This window comes from Mycteria americana, chromosome 1 (assembly GCF_035582795.1).
Source record: "Mycteria americana isolate JAX WOST 10 ecotype Jacksonville Zoo and Gardens chromosome 1, USCA_MyAme_1.0, whole genome shotgun sequence".
NCBI classification, from domain to species: domain Eukaryota; kingdom Metazoa; phylum Chordata; class Aves; order Ciconiiformes; family Ciconiidae; genus Mycteria; species Mycteria americana.
This window is the reverse complement of record NC_134365.1, coordinates 213,139,441-213,161,089: the sequence shown is the minus strand read 5'-3', so window position 1 is coordinate 213,161,089 and position 21,649 is coordinate 213,139,441. Positions and strand designations below refer to the sequence as shown.

General features: G+C 40.7%; 2 protein-coding genes across 9 annotated transcripts in view; one reads left to right on the top strand and one right to left on the bottom strand.

Moving 5' to 3' along the window:
* Nucleotides 1–21,491, top strand: part of TYR (tyrosinase) — a 50,644-nt gene extending 29,153 nt beyond the window's left edge. Inside the window, exons 4-5 of the mRNA XM_075491145.1 lie at nt 12,411–12,592; nt 21,066–21,491. Coding sequence (XP_075347260.1) covers nt 12,411–12,592; nt 21,066–21,289 — 406 coding nt within the window. The 3' untranslated portion in view covers nt 21,290–21,491. The remainder of the gene's footprint in view (nt 1–12,410; nt 12,593–21,065) is intronic.
* Nucleotides 1–21,649, bottom strand: part of NOX4 (NADPH oxidase 4) — a 185,965-nt gene that overhangs the window by 25,965 nt on the left and 138,351 nt on the right. The gene's annotated exons all lie outside the window — the stretch shown is intronic.

Here is a 21,649-nt window from a genome sequence, read left to right as displayed (position 1 = left end):
AAGCTTTATTGGCACACAAGTATGAGATTCAGAGCAGATCACCACTGAAGGGGTGGGAAACTCAAGCACGGAAATTTTTAGAAATGAAAGCAGGGAAGGATTCGTCTTAATTTTGTTTCCCCTTGGGGATGTCTACAAATGTGCAGGAGGACACACTCCCTCTGTTACCACAAGCCCTCAGCTGGCACTGAACCGGAGCTGCTAACCTTCCCCTCTTAACCTCTCAGGCTTAGTAGCATGTTAACCAGAGCTGCTGAGCTTGTCTGATGGAGCTGACTCACTCAAAGTGGGCTCAGTATGTGGGTAGAGTGAGTTCACATCTACTGCAAAATACCACATAAATATATCCATGGAAAACAGAGTGTAAGTGGGAAGGTTGGGGTGTTGCTGAGAAACACAGCTCCCCAGTATCTCTTCTTTGATATCCCTGTGTCTGGGGCTGAAAGGCATACCATACACCGAGATACTGAAGCTGGACTCAACATCTATTTTAGTAAGGCTGGGCAGTTCCTGCTACTGCAATTGCAAAGCACCCAAAGGGATGCAGGAACAGCCTTGGAGGGTCACACCATAGGTCCATCTAACCTGTACCATGGCTAGAGTGGTGGCCAGAAGCAAAAGCAAAGGAGTATAGGTTTAGAGCATCCCTCCTCCAGAAGACCTCCCTGCTTTCCCCATTAGACGGACAGAGGCTGAGTCTATATAGTACACTTCAGGTTGCATCTGTGTCTAAAGTAACCCACACTCTTAAATAAGTCCTCTAGCAATCCACAGATAGACCATACAGAATCAAAGACAGAGAGAAATAAGGACAAGGAACAGGCTTTGGAGTTAAATGTTCTTTTTATCGATTAAGCATATATAAAACCTATGGTTCTGCTGATCCACCTTGCTTTAGGGGAACAGCAAGGTTAAGGTTAAACAGACATCTTCTGGATTATATGTGAAATACAGTAATTGCAATCTCACCTGCCATCTCATTATTCAGGCTAGATGTTTGTAATGACCCATTCTGCTCTTAAAAATCAATAATACAGCAGGTTCTGTTCAAATAGTCCCATTTGAAGTGCATGTTTCATATAACTTACTGCAAGATTTTAGTTCAGCCAAGGCAGTTATAGAATGGATCACTTTGTACACTACATATTATGCAAGCGATTAGTGGTTTTTAAAAGGAAAGGTTACTTTGCCCTGAAACTTGGCAAGAGCCACATGGTTAGTCTTCACCTATCCTCTTAACGCTGGAGGAGGAGAAAGCGCTCTCTGTGACACAGCGATCAAGACAAGCTCTGATGCAGAGAGCTAGCATAGCGTTGAATTTCCTTCCTGCAGCACTTCTGCAATAACAGCTGCTGTAATTGTTCAAATTGTAAAAAATCACAGGAAAACATGGTACTTTTCTCACCCACGTGTAGCTACCTTCTATTCATCAAAAGAAATTATCACTTTGCCACCGTAGATGTGATTTATATATTACATGCCCTTGTGAACCTCAATAATGACAATCTCTCAGTCTCAAAAGAATTGAATTACAGAGCACAGGAATGGGCCACATAGAGTCAGTCCAGCTACCTCCACAGCAGTCCATTTTAATCTGCTTGTTATCTTTCTCTTCAGGGGAAACTAGTTATTAAACTTCGGAGCAGCTGGCATTTGTATTATCTCTTACTTCAAGTGATGTTTTTCTGTTAGCTGCAAACCGTGGCAAAGATGAACCTGAGACAGTTAACACAGGATATACACTCCAGCAAATGTTAACTTTTTTTTCCCATGTAACACATGGTTGCATTTGTATTTCCTTATTTACAAAGCACACGGTACATACCATCATGCCTCAGGTACATCTTGGGGTTTGCAGTGTTGGACAGCATGAGAGACCTAAATCTGAATGAGAAACAAATATTTCTAGCCCAAAATTGCTCTGGTTTGACAGCAAGGGGTGAAATAACACACATGATGACAGCTATTTTAAGGAAGAAGAATTTCTCTCCTGCACCGGAAGAGTCATTGCCAGCTTTCATTGGTGTAAAACAGAAGCTGGCTTGACTAAGAAAAGTTATAGAGTTTAGATCAGATATCTGACCAAATCTCAGCCCAGCTAAGCCTCATCTAAATTCACCGTTTCTTTCCAGCGGAGGTCCAGAATAAGCTTCCACAGGAGTTAGCTTGCTTTGTCAGTAACTGAGTTACACTGAGGCTCTACCTAGTCCTACACTAGAGAATACTGACATTCCTCTGCACAGATTCCTACACAATTTCCAACACTCAGCTCCTGCCTTCAGTGTCGTGAGCGATGTGTCATGCTCAGCTTATCCATTATCTCCTTTTCCAGTAGGAATAAAGCTTTTTATGTTGTAATCCATCAGCAACTGATCAAATATAAGCTGGGCTCAGCACTCGTTGGTTCAGGCTACCCAGTTTTCCAAGAAGGCAGAAACCAAGAATATTTCTGTGAGGTTCATTGACTGGGAAGGTGGGTTACAGGGCTGCCCAGCAGGTTAGGCTTTGTGGTACGGGAGCTGTGCCCCAGACTTATGCGCAATGGGGTCAAAGCCCCAGGCAGCTATATGGGTTTCCTGGGAAGAGTTAGGCTTTCACAGTGTGACTCCTGGAAACTGGCACAGCAAATGGGGAACAGAAATGCAGGAGGACTTCAGCAGCTCTCTCCGAGTGAGGAGCGGCACTTGGTCCTACACCACCAGCAGCGATCTCTGCTCAGGATCATTTTATCTGAATCCTTTGCAGGACTCAGGTGCCTGAGGAGCTGTTTCTCACAACAGAGGTTGGAGGAGCTGCCGCCTTTTTTATTCTAGAAAAGAAACACTTGGAGCACTACATGATTATTGGAGCAATGACTGGAAGCTGTGTAGCCCTCTGCACCCAAATGAGCATGCTAAGTAGCAATGAGAGATCCAACTGCACCTTCTCCAAATGGCTATGGATATTTAAATTGTTTGACATAAAGAGGAATAGTTTCAGCCGGAAAGGTTGAAGACCCTTTCTCCTCCCCTAATCCTACAGAGGTGTTGAGGGTATTTTAAAGTCAAGGGGGAAAAACTGCTCTAAATCACATTGGTAGAGGGAATATTAAAAATATTTCATAACCCCAGCAGCTGCAGTAACCTTGAAGCTTTCAACAAAGTAGGACATAGGCAAAGAAAGTGGCATTGGTTGTCTCTTATTTGGGACTGGTTGTGTGGGACTATACCTATACCATCTCCCTCCATCTTGCTTCCTCCATCTGACACTTTCCAAGCACCCAGTTTGTGCAGTGCCATAAATGAGAACAAAGGAGATGGAAGGAAGTACAGATGCTTGTAGTGGGATGATGAAGCAGAGCAGTGCCAAGATCCTCAGGCGCCACATGGCTCCCCAGCTCTGGTGGTACTTTGTAACGGGTGGGAAGGTGTGAGCATGGTGCACATTATTATACCTCATCCAGAGAATGATCCTTTAGGAGGCAGCGTGCCGCCTATGTCAATCTGGCTGAATAAGTAAGGGGCTTGCTGTCATCTGCACGTTGCCTCTCAGTGTTGCAGGTGGTCTAGTCCACTGTGGTCCACAAAACCAAAAACCTTTTGGTTCAGAAGGTGAGTAAAGGGAAACAAAAAAGTAGGCCAGACCTTTCCTGAAAATTAATATTCTTATTTCAGAGACATATAATAGATCTACATGGGAATATATGCTCCAAGAAAAAAATCAGAAGCACAACGTTATATGAGGGAACAGCTCCACTGGGCTAAAACATCCTTTCTTGTCTATTTTGTACAAGTCTGTGTTTAAAGTGTTAGGGGTTAACAAATCTAGTAGCCCAAAAGTGGTATGGCTACCATAGCTCCATGTTCTTGGGTTCAACCAGTAGTGAGGCTGAGCATGTATTCCCAATAGGCACACATACACACAATATTTATATATAATGCATATGTATATATGCATACATGCTTTACTAGCTACACAGATCAACAAAGAAATACAGCACCAACACTAATTCCAACAGCACCAACAACCTTATCCTCTTGCCCTCTTTGGCTGACAAGGATGAAAGCCTGTTATGGGAAAATACATATACATATGTATATATATATACACACACATACAGTCTGGATCCCTGCATAACTGGCCTTAGATACCCAGTCTACCCAGTAACTGCCCCTGGATCCCCTGGTCTCCCAGTTGCCTTATCCACAGGCAGACACACACATGCACACATGCACAAACAGGTCTCTCCGGTAGCTGGTCCAGGGACTGGCACAGAAGTAACTGGACAGTGGTACTGCAAGGGTTTGTGGAAGAGGCGTTGTGCCCAAGGATGCTTGCCGCATGCTGCAGCTTGGGAGCAATGGTGGAAGCCTGGATGTTCCCCAGCATCTGGGACTGGACACAGAGCGAGCACTCAGCAGTGATTCAACAGCGGGGAGACATAGCCTCAGAGGTCTTGGATGGGTTTCTCACAATAATTGAGGGCAGCATCTTAATTTTTAATCAGGCACTTGCATTATGACCAGTGCCATTTGTTTATAATCTGACTGAGAGTCCCTGTAGTGTCTTTAGCCAACTTAAAACAAAAAGAAAAAAATGACACTGCAATATAACCGCATACATTGGCAAACAGTACAGTGCCTTGACTTTACAACCTCAGCATTAGCAGCTCTTCCAGGACTGAAGCACCAATGTTTCTCCCAAATGCTTGGGATGGGAATTACCTGAGGTGACTTTGTAATACCAGCTGACTAGTGCCAACTTTTAAAGTGATGACTACTGTGTAATCACAGTCCTTGGACTGGCATTTCAGCTTTCCTCAATTTGTTTCCTTTTCCCTTTCTTTCCAAACGCAAATACATATTGCTTGCCAGATTTCTTTTACAGAATGTCAGAACTCATGATACTGAAATAAATTGTATAAAAGCGCTCTAAGCAACAATGTTCTGCCTTCCTTCTGCCATAGTCAGCCTGATCTAGCCGCAGTCTCACAACTGTAGATGAGGAATGAAAGTCTGTTTCAAATCTGGCACAACTAGTGACATGGCTTCATATTTGAATGTGATAAAGCTATTAGTGGCTTACAAAGTTGCCATCTAGCAGCTGAACTGTTAGTACTGTCTGTGTGCACGCTCAGCTGAGGCATGGATTTATGAGGCTACTGAGAAACAAAGGGCACAGTTTCACTGTTGCTTTAAGTCAGCTTAACCTGGCACATAGGTTAAGAAGAAAAAACAGTCCTGCTCACCAATTAGTGCTACCCGGAGGTGCTCACCTCTGTTCCTCCCTTGTGCTGATACTACATCATGCCAAAGCATGATGAATCAGGTCCGTGACTTTATCTCGCCTCAGCTATCCCAGAACAAATAAAAACAAATGAGATGTTTGGTTTTAAACCAAATCAGTTCCTTAATCTTGGTTATGGCATCGTTGTGCAAATGCTTACAAGGAAAGTGAGGACAGGAAAGTAGGAGAAAAGCAGGACCGTGTCCTCTGTAGTGGTACGGACCTAGATTGACCATGACCCTTCACCATAAGGGCACGGTAGTCCTCCCACTGGGGACACCTGCAGTGTCACACATGTTCCTGGTTGCATGGCAGAGGAATTCATATAGAGGTACCGAACCCTCTTCTTCCCCCTTTCCCTCTCTCCAGCTGTCCTTAATTGCAAGGCAAAACACAGCGGATTAAACTTCTCCTAGAAAATCTTCCTGAAGGGCCAGTTAGGTTTACACTATGTGTCAGTGTCTCTGCAGTAGTTCAATACAAGGAAATCTTTAATAACAGATATTTAAGGTCTGGTTTCTCCTCCTACACTACAATCGGTCAAGCGTAGCTCTGCTCATGACTGTGCAGGCATGCTGTTGGGAAACGGCTCTTAGGAGAGGCTCTTTTCAAAATGATAAATAAAATGCCTACTCTCATTGTTTTACTCTACTTTTTCCAGGTTTTAACATTTATTTCCTGTGAGTAGCACCTTTTTTCAGAGCACACAACACTATCTGGAACAGTATGAAGTTATGCAGCCTATATACAGCAGTGTTCTTAGACTCTGCTTGATATTTCCCACTGGCAACATAAACCCATTTATTTCTTGACTCATCCTTTCATTAGCTATAATCCCATTGCATATATTATTCATAGAATAATATGAATTCAGAAATATATATTGGTGGCCTTTTTTTAATCATCCTCAAATCAATCTTATTTTTCCCCCCATTCTTTAAACCAAGGGTTTTTTTTTTTTTTTAAATTAATTTTCCACTAAGGCTCATTTCATTTCACTTCATATAATCTCGTATGTATGGAGCAGAACAAGGAAAATATTCAGGTCTATTTATACACAGTTAAATGGAAGTGATATATCCATGTCTTTTATAGATGGCTTTAATTTTCTCTGTAAAAGCACCTTACCACACTAAAACTCTTTGTGAAAGCAAAGTCTATTTCCCCAGAATGAAAATTTAAACTACCAAAGCATCGACATAGCAGGTGGGATTCTTTATTACTTTTTACCACATATCAGCTCTTTAGACCTATCAGTGCTGGTACACACATGTATTAAGCTCACTAACAGTTAGAGAGATCTGTATACAGATACATAGCAAAAAACTTAAATAAAATTGAGACTTCATGCTTTGCAATAGTATAACGTGACTCCATGAGGTATCATAGTCTGGTAGGTACAAAGTGATGCCATAGTTGAGGTCCCACTCCACTGCAGCATGTCTAGTGTGAACTTATGCAAGTCATTTTTACTCTCTGCCTATTTTGTCTGAAGTAAAATGGGGCCTCTAACACTTTCTAAAATTTCCCTAATATGCAGGAAGAATATTCTTTGCCTTTATGACCTTTTGGGAATCCCTCTGACCAGATAACCTCCCTTAGTTATTTCTGCATCAAGCATGTGGCTTCTGACTGAACCAGAGAATTTAAGTGATGGTGAATTTATCACGTCCCTAAATCAGTTTTTCCAATGTTTAAATACAAACACTGAGCCTGATTTTAGCTTAAATTTGTCTAAATCCAACCCATTCTACAATATTAAAATACTGTTTCTTACCACAAAAATAATCTGTATAGACTGTTGATCATCATAATCTCGTAATTCTAAAACCTTCAATATTTACTTTAATAAAACAACCACTACGAAATAATTTCTACTTCAGAAGTGCAATATAGAGAGATTGAGTCTTTTTGTGTTCTAAATGTGAGACAGGGCATCTTTCAAAATTGAAACTATTCTCCTATCCCTTTCGGTTCCTTAGCCTCTTATTTGGGACACACAGTTTTGATTTCTTCAAGCAAAGGAAGAAGCCTTCCAGATGGAAACAGTCTTTCCCCTAATCTAGATAGAATTATTTTTTAATCTGTCCAAGGCCTTTAAATAAAGGCTACCTCTTCTGAGTCAATTCTGCCTACTGTTCAAGAAATACAAAGGGCATTAGGGTTATCAGGAGACTGGTCTCCATTTCATTTAGTTCATTTCCATATTTTAAATTTCTATTTCTTAAGTCCTGATTGCCCACGACCCTTCTAGGTAAGAGTTGTCACCCTCGAGGATTTATGGTTTATTCCTGCTAGATCCCAGGTTGGGTTCTCCCATTTCCATTCCCTGAATAAAATTCCCAGGGAGTTTGATTAGCTCTTCTCTTCTTTCTTTTATCCCTCATTGTATTCCCCACCATGCTCACATCCCATCTGCTCTGTTCAGCACTGCCAACATCTCCCAAATGACGCCAGTCTAGCTGGGATTGCAATGCTAAAAAAGGCTCCGTGTCTGGAAAATATCACTCCTACCTATACAAACAACTAATTATCTGCTTGCCCTCTTTGTCTACATGCTGAGGAAGAAAGTAGCCAACCAGACTGCTGTAGGAGTCAGACAGATTTCTCTCTCACTGAACTTCTGCCCAGTACTTTTTTTTTTGGCATAGAAGAAATATGGAGATCGGATATCACAGAGCCCTGATCTGATTCTTTAGCTGTCTTTTTGTTACCTTTAGTCTCATTACGTCAAGAAAGGGAGGAAAAGTAGAATAAAATGGCCCTTCAGATGTCATTTAATTCATAGTCCTGCTTTGTTAGGCTCTCAGGGCCAGGGGAGAATGCAGAGGTTCATATGAAGAGAACATAATAGCAGTGGTTTGCCAAGATAATCGACAATCCCAGGGAGTTCAGGTCTGCTGTTCTGCCGCAATCCTGGCTTTTCTACCAGGAACTTGTCACTCCACAAACGGACCAGCTAATTGCATCAGCATTTTGTCTCTCTGCATGTAGCTTTAATTCTGCAGCCCTAAGCTCTTCCAAGTTTGCAGCTACTGAGCAAAGCACAGAAAACAAGTATATATTTTCAAGGAAAATATATACTAAAAGGAAATAACTTACAACATGGCTGCTTTTAAGGGAAGAAAAGAAAAACTTCTATCAACGGTAAGTAGATCAACATCAGATGATGGAAGTACTGATTTCTCTCTGTCACAGAAACCACATGTCTGTTATCAGATATAGCAACCGTTACTGTAGGCCACTGCACATGAAAGAATTGTCAGATGATCCATTGTAGCTGTTCAGATGTGTTCTCTTTGCCTACAGAAAGGATAGCACTGCATAAAGGAGAGCACATTTGAGGCTAACTGCCTCAAATATAGCCAGGGATTGAGAAAGCACCTTATTTGAGGAAAAAAGTATCCTACAACATGTAATTCAGTGGTCCCAGTACTCTGAAACAAAAGACAATGTGCTTATTTTCTCCAGATACACTGTTTTTTGGCCCAAGACTTTTCAGTTAAGACAAGTCTCCAAGGATAGGGGCACTGTGCCAACGTCACTACCTGGCTGATAGCAAAAGCCATAGGCTACTTCAGGATTTCAGTTTTCCTTAAAAATGTAGGAAGGGAGTTAACAGTCTCAGCTGGGGAGTCATAAAATGTAACTCTCTCATATTAAATGGCTTATGGTGCCCAACAAGAACTATTTGTACTTCACAGTAGAAATACAGCTTAAGTTTTATCCTCTCCATGGATTTTCTCCCCAAGTGGATGCAGTTGAGAGGTTTCTTTTTCCACTCAGCTGGGAAACCTTTCTTGATAGGCAAGGGTAAGGTTCCTTCTTTCATAACTTTTCTTACAAAATATGAGTAAGGCAGGGAAATGACAGTGCCTCCCTTTCAAAAGGAGAAATACAAACAAATGAGGATGTAAAAAATACTACTGATATATTAAATCTGTCAGTAATCTCAGGCAAAAGAAGAAAAACATGAAGATCCCAATGATAATACAGAGCATCATGCATTATTTTGCCAAGAAAAAATGTGTTGTGAACCTATCTTACTGAACAAGTTGGGAACAAGACTTGAAGTGGAAAGAATAAATGCAACTTCACCCAATTGCTTTATTAGCAAGTAGAATATGATCCTAATCTTTCAAAGTGTCAAAAAAAAAAAAAAAAAAGCCAAGATAAATGCACAGGGCCAGCTATTCTAAAGGGAGTAATGGAAAGTGTGACTCTTAAAACCCTAACGGATGTTTCTGAGATTTCTACAGTGGCATACAGACACGTTAGATGAAACAGATTTCAGTAAAGATTATATGATTTTATGCTGGCTAAAGGAGAGAACTGCTCCTAAACAATTCAATGAATTGTGCAACATATCTTGTGCATCAGCACAACTCATCATATCAGTAATTAGAGGCATACGATTGCATCTAAATCTAAAGATCAGCTGCAAGGGCAGACAATTCAATGCTCCTGCTACTGCTAAGAAAAGCTTGATATCTAATGTGGGAACCACACTGCAAATGAAGGAATCCAAAAGTACATATGTTCATTTCCATGGAAATGCTTTGCATTTGCATTCTGCTTGAAAGATTACTGGCCTAAGGATTCTTCTCGAAACTGCTTATGAAACAGCAACATTTAAGTCATCCAGAGAGGATGCTGCATTTCAGGGCATGTCATACAAAAGCTATTTCAGGCAAATGACGACTTCTAGCTCTGAACCTTGTGCTCAGCAGCCCTCCAGATTTTCAGAATGTGGCTGCTCAGCGTTTTCTAAAAATCAGGCCCCAAGAAGTACCTCAAATTGAGCATTCAAAAGTTAGGGTATGGATCAGCAGCAGACTTTGAAAACCTGATCCAAGTCCTATCTCTGCCTTCTTCTTAAAATATTACCATGTTCCCATAACCAAAGTATCTCTGTACCTCTAACAGCCCTGTGCTGCAGAGAAGAGCTATCTTGGCTCCCATCTACAACTGCTAGAAAAACACGGCACTGATAGTTAGGGTGCCTTGCCCAAAACATGAGTAAAAGCCAGGCAGGGAAAGGATTGGAGTCAACACACACCCCTACTACCCTCAAGCTAAACTAATGTCCTGGTTTCCTTTATATTATATGCCTTTTTTAATGATTACTGGATTTCTCTATGCTGTTCTCCAAAGATGTAATCTGATTACAGTTTCTGTTCAAACTTTCTTGTGATAACTGCAGCTGAAGCCTTGATATCATTGTTTAAATTTATCCATCTGAAAGCTTCAGCTGAACATTATCATTCTGACAAGAGTTTTTCTAGACAGGGCTGATGAAATTAACTGAAGAAGAGAGCCACAAATGAAGATTTTAATCAAGATTAATACCTGTATTGTTAAGGGTTGACAAGATGTATGAACATAGTGATGTTGTCATCTATTAAATCTTTTGATTCTAAAAAAAGAACCAAGGCTTTGGCCCTACCTCTGTTTTGATGACTGCGAGAGGGCTTTAATTTGGTGGGGTAAGCAGAGCGTTTCTCAACATTTCTGCCCAAAGATAGGAGGTAAAAATCTACCAGCAGAATCCCTGGATGCTCTGCAGAGATCCTGATACTGCTGAGCACTTACATTTGGGTCTGTGTTTCTGAGGTAACTTCAGTTCCTGAACAGCTGGTTAATAATTATAAGAGGGGTGAAAGTGTCCTCCAGCCAGCAGCCAGTGTCAGGGAGCAGCAACTGTTGAGCCAAGATCTCAATTAAACTACAATCTACAGGTCTCTTTAGACCATTTCCACCCCTCATAACTGAATTCAGTTATCCCTCCCTGAGCTTGATGCTGATAATCCCTTTCTACCAATACCTTCTGATCGAGCATGGGGTCCCCTTTCTTCATGTATAAGATACCTGCATCTGCTCCCCTTACAGCATCTTGCCAGCTCCCCTATTCCAACCATCCAGGTGTCTGCTGACAAGCCAAGGTCACTATGTAAACAGCAGGGGATCAGGGAAAGGATTTGAGGATTGAAACAAAGTGAAGAATTGAGCAGAAAAAGCTCAGACACAAAGGGAAGAGAACTGAGAGTGTTTTGGAGAGTTGTTAATTTTGCTTTCCAAACACATCCAGTAGTTGACTTGAAAATGTCAATACAAACTCTTCCCATACTGCAGCCTTTAAGCTTTCTGCTTCCAAGTTAAAGAACAGACATATTGCCAAGCGCTGACAGACAGCTAATGGGAGAAACTTTGGTAGAGAAAAATGGAAAGGAGCAGCTGAGGTCAAAGGTGCGGGTAACAGCTTGTATTGGGTTTGCATGGTAAGGTTTTTGGTAGCAAGGGGACTGCGGGGGTGGCTTCTGTGAGAAGATGCCAGAATCTGCCCCCATGTCGGACAGACCCAATGACAGCTGGCTCCAAGATGGACCTGCCGCTGGCCAAGGCTGAGCCCATCAGCGATGGTGGTAGTGCTTCTGTAATAACATATTTAAGAAAGGGTAAAAAAAGCTACACAACAACAGCTGGGAGAGAGGAGTGAGAATATGTAAAATAACTATGCAGACACCAAGGTCAGTGAAGAAGCTACGGCTGGAGAAAGACTCCTTCCGGATAGCTGACCTGCTTTATCAAGTTTTTGGACTCATATAGATTATCCCTTCTTCCTCAGATGTTTCCACCTCCTTGGTGATGTCAAACCAACCATGATGTAGCCATACTTTAATGCAGGTGTGAAAAACCTTGGTAAGAAAATAGAGGAAGGGGAACAGGACTGAGCAGCTGGCAACAAGACCATTCACAACCAGCCATAAATGTTTCTGAGGGTGAGGAGGAAGGACTGAAATCTTTAATCCTTTTCTTTCTATCCTTCACAACCATGTGAATTCCTGAGCAGAAATTGCAGTCAGGTCACAGTGAGACAGTGAATTGTATTTATGGAATTTAAAAGCATATTCAGCCTCTCTGCAGCACTGCAGGCCTTTGCTTTTTGTGGGCTTGCATAGGAACTCAGCACTGAAGGAGCTAAACCCAAATGATTTGGAAAGCATTACATGCACATGAACACAAGTCATTGCATGCCACTCTGTCCCCAAGGTTCACAAAAAAAGGCATCAACACTTTTTTTTAATCTTCAAGAAAAAAAATTCTGCCAATCTCCACCATTAATTGACATACTTTTTCTTCTACAGCATTTTTGAGCAATGGTTAAGAAGACACAGGCCCATGCTAGAAGTTTACCCAGCAGCCAATGCACCCATTGGGCACAATCGAGAAAACTACATGGTCCCCTTTATTCCCCTTTACAGAAATGGAGAATTTTTTAAACCCTCAAGAGAGCTGGGGTATGACTATGAGTATCTGCAAGAACCAGGTAATGTTACTATTTTGGGTAAATGTCAAATTTGTTGCCTATAACCTGGCATATGTCTTTAAAATGAGAAGATACTAAAAAATCTTTGCATTCCAGATTTTTCTCTGAATATAATCCCAGATCATACCTGCTTGTTTTCACATTTCTGGTCTGATGTAGAGTCAACGTGATATCATTAGTAAAGTTCAACCACAAATCAATCACTGACATCAATCCTATCTATCCTAGCCTATTAAAAGCAGAATCTGATCCAAATGGTCATCTCATGATCAGAAGTGGGGAGAAAAAGTGCTGGATTTTGAGTCTGCCATTTGCCCAGCTCAGCTGTTACAGTTCAATACAAATGGGAACCAGTGGAATTTTCAGATTTCTGGACGTGGTTTAAAGGAGGGCAGATGCAAAGCTGTCTTTCTTGTTTACAAATGTAATCTGGTCCCTTAAATACCAGAAGTAAAATTCACCATGGCACCAAAGGCCAACACAAGGTGCAGCACTTAAAACAGTGATCCACTGACTTTGTGCTTGTCCTGTGGTTGTAACACTAAATAACGCTAATTTCATTTAATCAAATTAATTTTGCACTGTTTAGTGATGGTTTTGACTTGCATTGCTGTTCAAAGATAGTTTTGAGTCGGGCATCTTGGCACAAGGAGGACAGAGGTCCTTGGGGCTGTAGCTCCTCGGGAACCCCAGGTAGACCAGGTCTTATGCTTAGAGTAGTGGACTTTGTAGTTTTGCTTGAGTAGTACAGGCCTCCTTATTGTCTCCGGGAAGGGTTAAAATCTGTTAAACATATAAAGTTGCCTGGAACTGAGGATTGCTCAGATACTTTGGCCCAATCCTTTACAAAACCGGGCCATTGGAATGATCAGATCTGTTACATTCGTCACTGCCAAAAGCTACCCAGGATGTGGGGTACGGTTATCCTTGCAAAGCATTGGCCACTGAACAGGTAGGTTACTGGGCATGTTTGCGTTCCCTGTTTGAGGCACAAAACTTTCTGTGAATATGTCTCTTCGGTTAAAAGGCAATTAAGAGCTGAAAGTCCAATTACTATACAGCAAAAGCACCAGGGACGTTTTAGGGATGCTAGCATTCTTATAGCTTGCTTTTTGTCTTCATCAAAACGATATTAGTTCTCAGGGCACCCCTGCTTTTCTGACAGAGTTTGCTTACTAATGGGCTGTATGGTTTCTGCATACTTGATAAACTGTCCAACCATGCATTTATCTTGTTTGCTCAGTTCTCAAGTAAAATCTAGCTTGTGATTTAAAGTAATCCAGAAAACGTGGTTTTGACTCTCCTTGTGTAACGAAAGGAATCTGCAACTCTCCTGTATAATTGTTAAAGCTGTTTTAGTACTATAACCCAGGGACAGAAGTCAATATTTCTCCTAACATGCCATAAACAATTTGGTCAATCCAAAGTATTCAGACAGAAAATAATCTAATAAATGCTTCAAATATAATATCAAAATTATTATTTTGGTCTTATCAGTAGTATTTTTGCCCTTTTATTCATGCTGCCATAATTTAATTCCTGATCAAGACCAGAAATATTTATACATATTTTTAATGAAAGCCACTAGTTTCCTAAAACCACACTATTCCTAAAATTGTACCACTAAAAAAAGTGCCAAATACCATGACTTTCAGAAACACTGAGTCCTGAATCGGTACTGCAAAAGGAAGCTATTTACCATTTTAACAATTCACTTCTGTTGCTTCCTGGTCTCTTCCCTTTTCCCAGGGGAACACACGGTCCTCAGAAAATGAAATTACTAAATTCTGCCCATGTTTTTAACACAGAGGTAAGGGAAGTAGTTCCTTAATTATTTTGAAAGATCAACAAAAAGAGTGAAATTCAACCTTGTTTAGAAAGCCCAGATAATCCTTGGATGTCACTCAACCCCTTGTTAATCTCACTAAGAAGAAGAGAGCTTAAGCTATTTTCTGAAGGGAAAAACTGGAATAAATGGAAAATGGGATGGAATCTCAAAATGCAGATACGGATTTTCTCAGTACTTCAGTGTTTAAACCAGACTTTTCTCCAGATAGGAATGCTGAGTTCCTGTTCAGAGGAACATAGGAGTAAATGGGAACTTCTTGGTAGAGGAGCCAAGGGAGGAAAGCCTGATGACCCTCCTTGAAAGCTCCTGTGTACTGAAGGGAGAAGAGAAAGTCTGCAACTGGCAGCCAGGAGTTACTAGACAAACAGGAAAAAGTTACAAAGAGAAAAAAAAATCATAGCAGTGAAGATCTCGGTGGTCAAGAAGAGGCAGCATTTCTGCAGATATTCCCAATGAGGAGGAAAAGGAAAGGCAGAGGAAGCGGACAGGACAGAGGACAGGACAGAGTGAGGAATGAGCACACAAGACCTGGCTCTGTCCTGTCCTCAAGACTTGGCTTGTTTGCTTTTAAAGGAGGTAGCAAGGCCAGCAGTTCTGAGTTACAGCACTGGCGACTTAGTAGAGATGAAGCAGGACTACACAGAGCATGATGAGGCTGGTTACAAGAAATAAAACTTGGAAAGAATCCAGTGACAAAATGGCATTTTAATGCTAAATTATATTGTTGCTCTACCACTGAGGAAAAGCTGATGCCTGGAGTCCTGCTTTCCACTGAAAAGCAAATCAGTGTGTGACAGTATGTGGTTATTTTAATTGCAGCTTCATTTATTTTTATACGTACGACAGCCCTGAAGCAGAAGTGGTCACAAACAGTGTGCGTGGAAATCCATCCCTCAGGAATCAAAGACACATGTCAGCGTCTAGTTACTGGGGAGCTGCTCTGAGCACAAACCAGAGCAGACACCCAGCTTTCCTTGACATGAGAACCATGAACTGTAAAACTACCACAACCCGCATGGCTTGCTGAAAAAGAACATTTGTTAGCATCAATAAAAAAGATTTGGAAGACTAACGGCACCACCTAGCAATAGCTGTCAAAACAATTTTCTATGGCAAGAGCTATTCCAAGCACTTACATTTCAGGGCCTGGACTATGTCTTTTCTATGTTTTTTTTTTCTTCCAGAAATAGGAACAGATAAATCTGTAGACACAGCTTTGACTTTTCCCCAGAAAATCTCCCTCTCTCAGTGGGAACAATTTGATGACCACTACATGTGTAGCCAGGTGATTCACTTTTTTTTTTTTGGAAAAGCAGGCAGCTACTCAATTATAAACCCAGGAATCTAACCATCAGTTGCAATTTTTGGACATCTTAACTAAGGATCTTTGACACTCAGGGCAAAGCAAGGGAAAAGAGTGTTGTGTTTACAACATAGAAGGCCAGGTTGCTTAGGGATGTGTTGCAGGAGGAGAGCTCAGATCCAGAGTCTGACTGCAGCTGACTTCTATGTCTGAGGGACTCAGATGAGTCTCCTGACTCAGGAGCACACACTGTTGGCCACAATGTGAAAGGGAGATGTTATGCGTGTAAGAGCCTATGGTAAAATAGTGACATGCACAATAAAATGTGGATGCTGGGACAATAGAAAGCAATTAAAGATGATAATACTTGAGAAATGCTGGCTTGCGATGTGGTTTACATTTCTGAATTAAATAAAAGATGAGAAAAGAGCATTTTGGTCCCCAGTTTTCTTCAGGCAGAGATAAGGAGGTGTAGATTAAGGTTAATTAAAACAGAAGGAGAGAACCAAAGAAAAGAGGATGCACAAATATATTCCTCAGAAAAAATAGTATGAGCAGATATTTTTATGGTTATATAATGATATTTAATGGAGGAACAGAAATATGGATTTTAAAAACTGGGGTTTTTTCTTTTTCCTGGAAGCCATTTAGGGGTAGGAAACTATCTTTTGGTAGTTTAACACCCTAGTAGTATATACTGTGGTGATATCAGTAATCCTATAGCCAGATCTCACCTCTTTTTTCAGAAATGTATATAAGTAAACTGTGAAAGAGCACTTATGAAGTGCAAGTGTTAACTGAGGTTGTCAAAGAAAAAGTAAACAGTATTGCTCTATAAATACACCCAGGAATATTTGATTTATCTCCTCTCAATACTCCAAAGTAATCAAGTTTTGCCAGTAATCTACTGTGTGGATGGGCCATCATTGAGTAGGCAGGACTCCACAGCAATGTCACTACGCAGAAGTAACAGGCGGAGACAACTCTCATCAACTTCATCACTGAAAAATGAAATATAAAGCTGTTGTTAACCATGCAGAAATGGTCTGATTATCGCTGTTTCTAGAGACAGTCACATGATGGAGAGTGGGTCATAGTTGCCTGATTTACCCACCTTGGGCTGAAGGCAGACGTGAAAGGGAGCAGCTTGACTTTACACCATTAGCTCTCTACTTTGCACTGTAGCTCTACCATGAACAACCCACTACCACCCACTGCACAGCATCTCTTGCAGTCCAAAGGTAGTGGACTATGGCTGACAGTCTTCTCCAGATTTTCTCTCATTGTTGTCAGAAGACAATGTTTCAAAGACTTTCCAAGCTGGAAGAAGACCCCGATTAAATTAGCGGGAGCTGTGAACTTTCCATCACTGCAAAGAAAAGTGATTCTGCCTTAAGACAGACTGAGGGACTCAATAACTTGAATCCCTCCCAGCTCATCCTCCTAGTTTTTGATTGTGGAAGTCTCAGTGGTATTTCCTTTGACCACCCAGAGGGACACAATCAGTGAACCATACACACACAAGAAATGGCAGAAACCAAACAGAAAGAACTTGCTCACCAGCATAAGAAAAAAGTTGCAAGCTTGACCTAATAAGATATGTTTGTGCTGCCTTAAGGTTTGCTTTAAAATCTGGTGCCCATTAACTACCTATGTTAGGGGTAGAAAAGCATGTAAAATGGAATAGCAAGACTGCCAACATATCAGTGGGGCATATGGCAATAGATAAATCATAGAAAATTTGTTTTGTTTATTTCTTGACCGGCCAGAGTTTTTATTTCTAATTTGTGGAATTAACCCAGGAAAGACTTCATCATCCTCTAGTTTACATAGAATGAATATCTAAAATATATAAATATTCTTTCAAAAAATTTTAAATATTAAGGCGGGGGGTTTTTTCATGCTTAGGATCTACTATGTCAATAATGTAGTTTGACATCATTACCATAAAATGAAGATCTCAGTATGCCAAATAATAGATTGGCCATAGCAGTTTCTTCTTCAATCATCATGGAAAGTCCATATTATTACCCTAAATAGAGGAGACACACATTGCTTCACCTTAAAATTACACTTCTGTGGTTTCCTACCCTCTCAATGACATCCAACAACCCACACAAAATGGACTGCCTGGTATTTTAAAATTACATTAAAAAAGAATGATCTGATGTATTAAGAGTAAGAAATTATTTGTTGCTATTACCTAGAGTTAACACTCTCTTTGAGAAGAAAGAGTATGTCAAGAGTTGACAGCTAAGACCATGGCTGAGGTTAATCACTGCTATTTTCCTCTCAGAAAGAGCAAGATGAGGCGATATTGTTGGTATTAGCCACTAAGAGGAGGGTAGATATCAAGCACCAGCCCGACCTGGCTTCCTCATGCTCTGTTATGAACCTATTGACTGAAAGGGCAGTTTTAATCGATGTTCATGGCAGCTTCTAGTGAGGATTATCATTTGACTCTAAACACCGATATAAAAGGAATGGAATTGTCATTGGCTAATGTCTCCCACAAAGCAGCTATGTGTTGTCCCTGCCCCCCACCACTCCCTTGACACTTTTCCCAGGTAGTCATCAGCAAACACAGTTGCTGTACTCTTGGGTCTTGCATTGTTAGAGATTAAAGTTTTATGGTTTCTGGACTGAAAACCTGGTTTGCATGATTTTGGCTGGGCAGCCAGTCCAGTCATAGGTATACTGTTGTGTTAGAGTCACCGATTAACAGATTATAGGGTGTCCTGGGGTGCCCCATCCTCTGACACCTAAGAGTTGCCATGGCAACTTTATGATAGTGATGCCAAACACTCTTTGTGCGGCAAAAAGAAACAGGCAGTAGATGCTAGGAGGTGGCTTTTGGCTTTGAGCTAATTACAGAAACTGTACAGACTGAGGCTGAAAGCAAGAGAAGGGCATGTTTGACTCATTATCAGGATATAATAAAATAGATTAATCCCTTCTGAAAGGGCCTGCCATGATATGTGACATCTCATCATCTCAAAGTCATGTTATGTTTTATCGGGAAGAAGATAGCTCAAACCTCCAACTAATATTGATAGAGGAGAGAGATGGTTCAAGGACAAAGTATGAATTTAAGGCATCACTTAGAAAACCCTCATATCCCAGATAAATTCTGCAAGGAAGAGAACTTTATGGTAATTCTTTTTTTCCATAACATTAAAACAGTATCCGGTTCCTGTTATGTATCAATTTTCTTTTATCATACGCATACTCCAGTTTAAATAGCCAGATTGTTTCTAATTTAGACAAGTTTGCACTAGAAACATAAAAGAGTTGAGTTAAAAAACATTGGCGTTACAAAGTCAAGCACACAAAGCGAAGAAATGCCAGCATTAGTTATCTATATAGCCATAATTCACCCTCCACCTCTCTATATATGCATTATCTTTAATTGCACACTATTTTTCCCCCAGATCCCCACCTCATTCACTACACAGCATAGACAGTATCCATTAAGAACCAGATGTCCAATCCTTTTTACTTTTGATTTTTGTTTTCTCAGTTAAGCATTGTGTAGCCTAATGTATGATTTATTGCACAATTTTAAAATGCTATCATGAAGATGTTCCCTCTAACACTTTTCTTTGGTGCCGATCACTATAGCAGCTGAGTCCTGCAGAAATATTAATTTATATTCACAATACAAAGGATTCAGTGAATGGTACTGTCCTTATTTGACAGATGAGAAATGAAGGACTAAAGAGATAATGTACCTCATACCCAGAGGTTTGTGGAGTTCACTCTGAAACATCAAGAACCTATTTTTTTTTTAATTCTTAGTATTATATAACATGTATATGTCTAATAAGGTCAGAAGCAGAAGGCTGAACATGCAGATTCTTGCAAATACAAACTCAGAATACAAAGTTGGATTAACTGGAAAACAAGGACCAGAGACATAGCAACCAAACAGTCCCCAAAGTGAAGCTGAGTTGTAGGGACAAACAAACTACATTCTGCCTAAACTCAGCCTAAAATGGAATTTCATCTCAGAAAGTGATTCAGACATCAAGTGCTAAGGATCGCTTAACCTTAAAGGTGCTGCAAACCAAAAGCATTTTTTCAGAGCACAGTGCCTATAACAGCATACATTCAGAAGCACCGTGATCCAAGAAGATATATAGGATTATGCTTTTGGGCACTAGTGAACATGCAAGATGGAGGAAGATGTTTATAGCCTTTGTAGGGGTATAGCACACTAAATATGGTTGAGCACATCTAAACCAGTCCAGATGCATGAACACTATTTAAAAATAAACCACCATAGGGGTCCCTCTATAGGGGTCCACTTTTCTTTCACCAAGAGCTAGTAATTACAGCTAATAATAGTAATTACAGCTAGTAATTCAGAGATGTGGATTCGAAATCCTCCTTGACCCAAGGGGACAGGTATTCCCATTTCTCAAATGCAAGCCAACAGGTTGTTGGGTGCACTGTGAACAGATCACTTTCCAACCTCTATCATGAAGTGAGAGCCCTGTATGGCAGGGTTTTCATAACTCATTAAGCATAGTGAGAAAAACAGACACATACATACATTCATACCAGAAAGCAAGAAGGCAGCTGATTATCTAACCAGTGAGAAGCTGCCCTGGGTTCACCAAAGAAAGAGGATTTCTTGTGCAGAGAGTGACTGGACAATAATCGTCTACTGCCTCTCCCCACACAAGAACTATCAAATGAAACGAGCAGGGGGCAGGTTCAAAATTAGTGAAAGGAAGCTTTTTTTCCCTACTTCTATGTAGTTAAGACAGGGATCTCCTTGCTGCAAGAAGTTGTGATAAAAGTTCAAAGAGCAGCTAGAAAAGCTGATGGAAGGAAAAAAAAAAAAATCCTCCAATGACTATTATGTACAATGACACCACATCTGGTTCAGGAAATCCCTGAGCTGAAAATTGTTGGAGGCTGGGTAAGTATTTTGTGAAAGGATCGTAATAGGCTTGACCTGTTCTTAAACTCTTCATAGTGCTCTGCTTTGGTTATTGTTGCCAACAGGATGCTGAGCTAGCAGGACCTTTGGCCATACTGTATCAAACTTCTTGGGTCTTACATTTCTGACAAGACCATAAAGAGCACTGGGGACAGTGAACTCTATTCCTGCCTTCAATATGAAGACTGAGAAACAGACTATAAGGACTGAAGATATTTGTTTAAAACTATTTGTGCCCTTCAGACAATTTCTACCAATATAGTCTTTTTTCACTCAGCCTTCCAGTATTATCTGTTATACAACATCTAAAGACTGACAGTACATTGCATCATATAAAAGGACCTTTATTTTTCTGTTGTTTTTTTTTTTCCAGCACTTGATTCTTTCCAGGAGTTTTTAATACCCTACCTTGAGCAAGCCCGTCAGATCTGGGCTTGGTTGGTTGGAGCAGCTGTGATTGGAGGCATTGTTACTGCTGTGCTCACAGGGCTCGTTCTGGCCTGCCAGAAGAAAAGAAGAGGAACTTCTTCAGAGATACAACCCTTGCTCACAGAAAGTGAAGATTACAACAATATATCTTATCAGTCCCATTTCTAGAGGCCTCCAGTAACTCAGTGATGTTACTAAGGTGCTAATCAAGCATGCAGTGTTTGATTCATGTTTACAAATACCTTTTTGAGGTGTGCTGCAGGCTGAACAGTCTTGTTCCTCAAGCCTCTTGTAACCTCCAGTGTGGTAGTATCTTATTAGATCCACCCCTACAAAAATCTCCCAGATCCAACATAAGTTACCACACCATCCAAAGAACACGATGTATTTCCTATGCTTGATTAAATAATGCTCCTGTGAAACCAGACAGGCTCATGTGTTGGTGGCTTTAATGTATAATTCTGTGCCCTTTTCTTTGCTCTTTTACAGCTGTAGGCTCTAATCCTGCAGCCCAATCCATGTGATTGG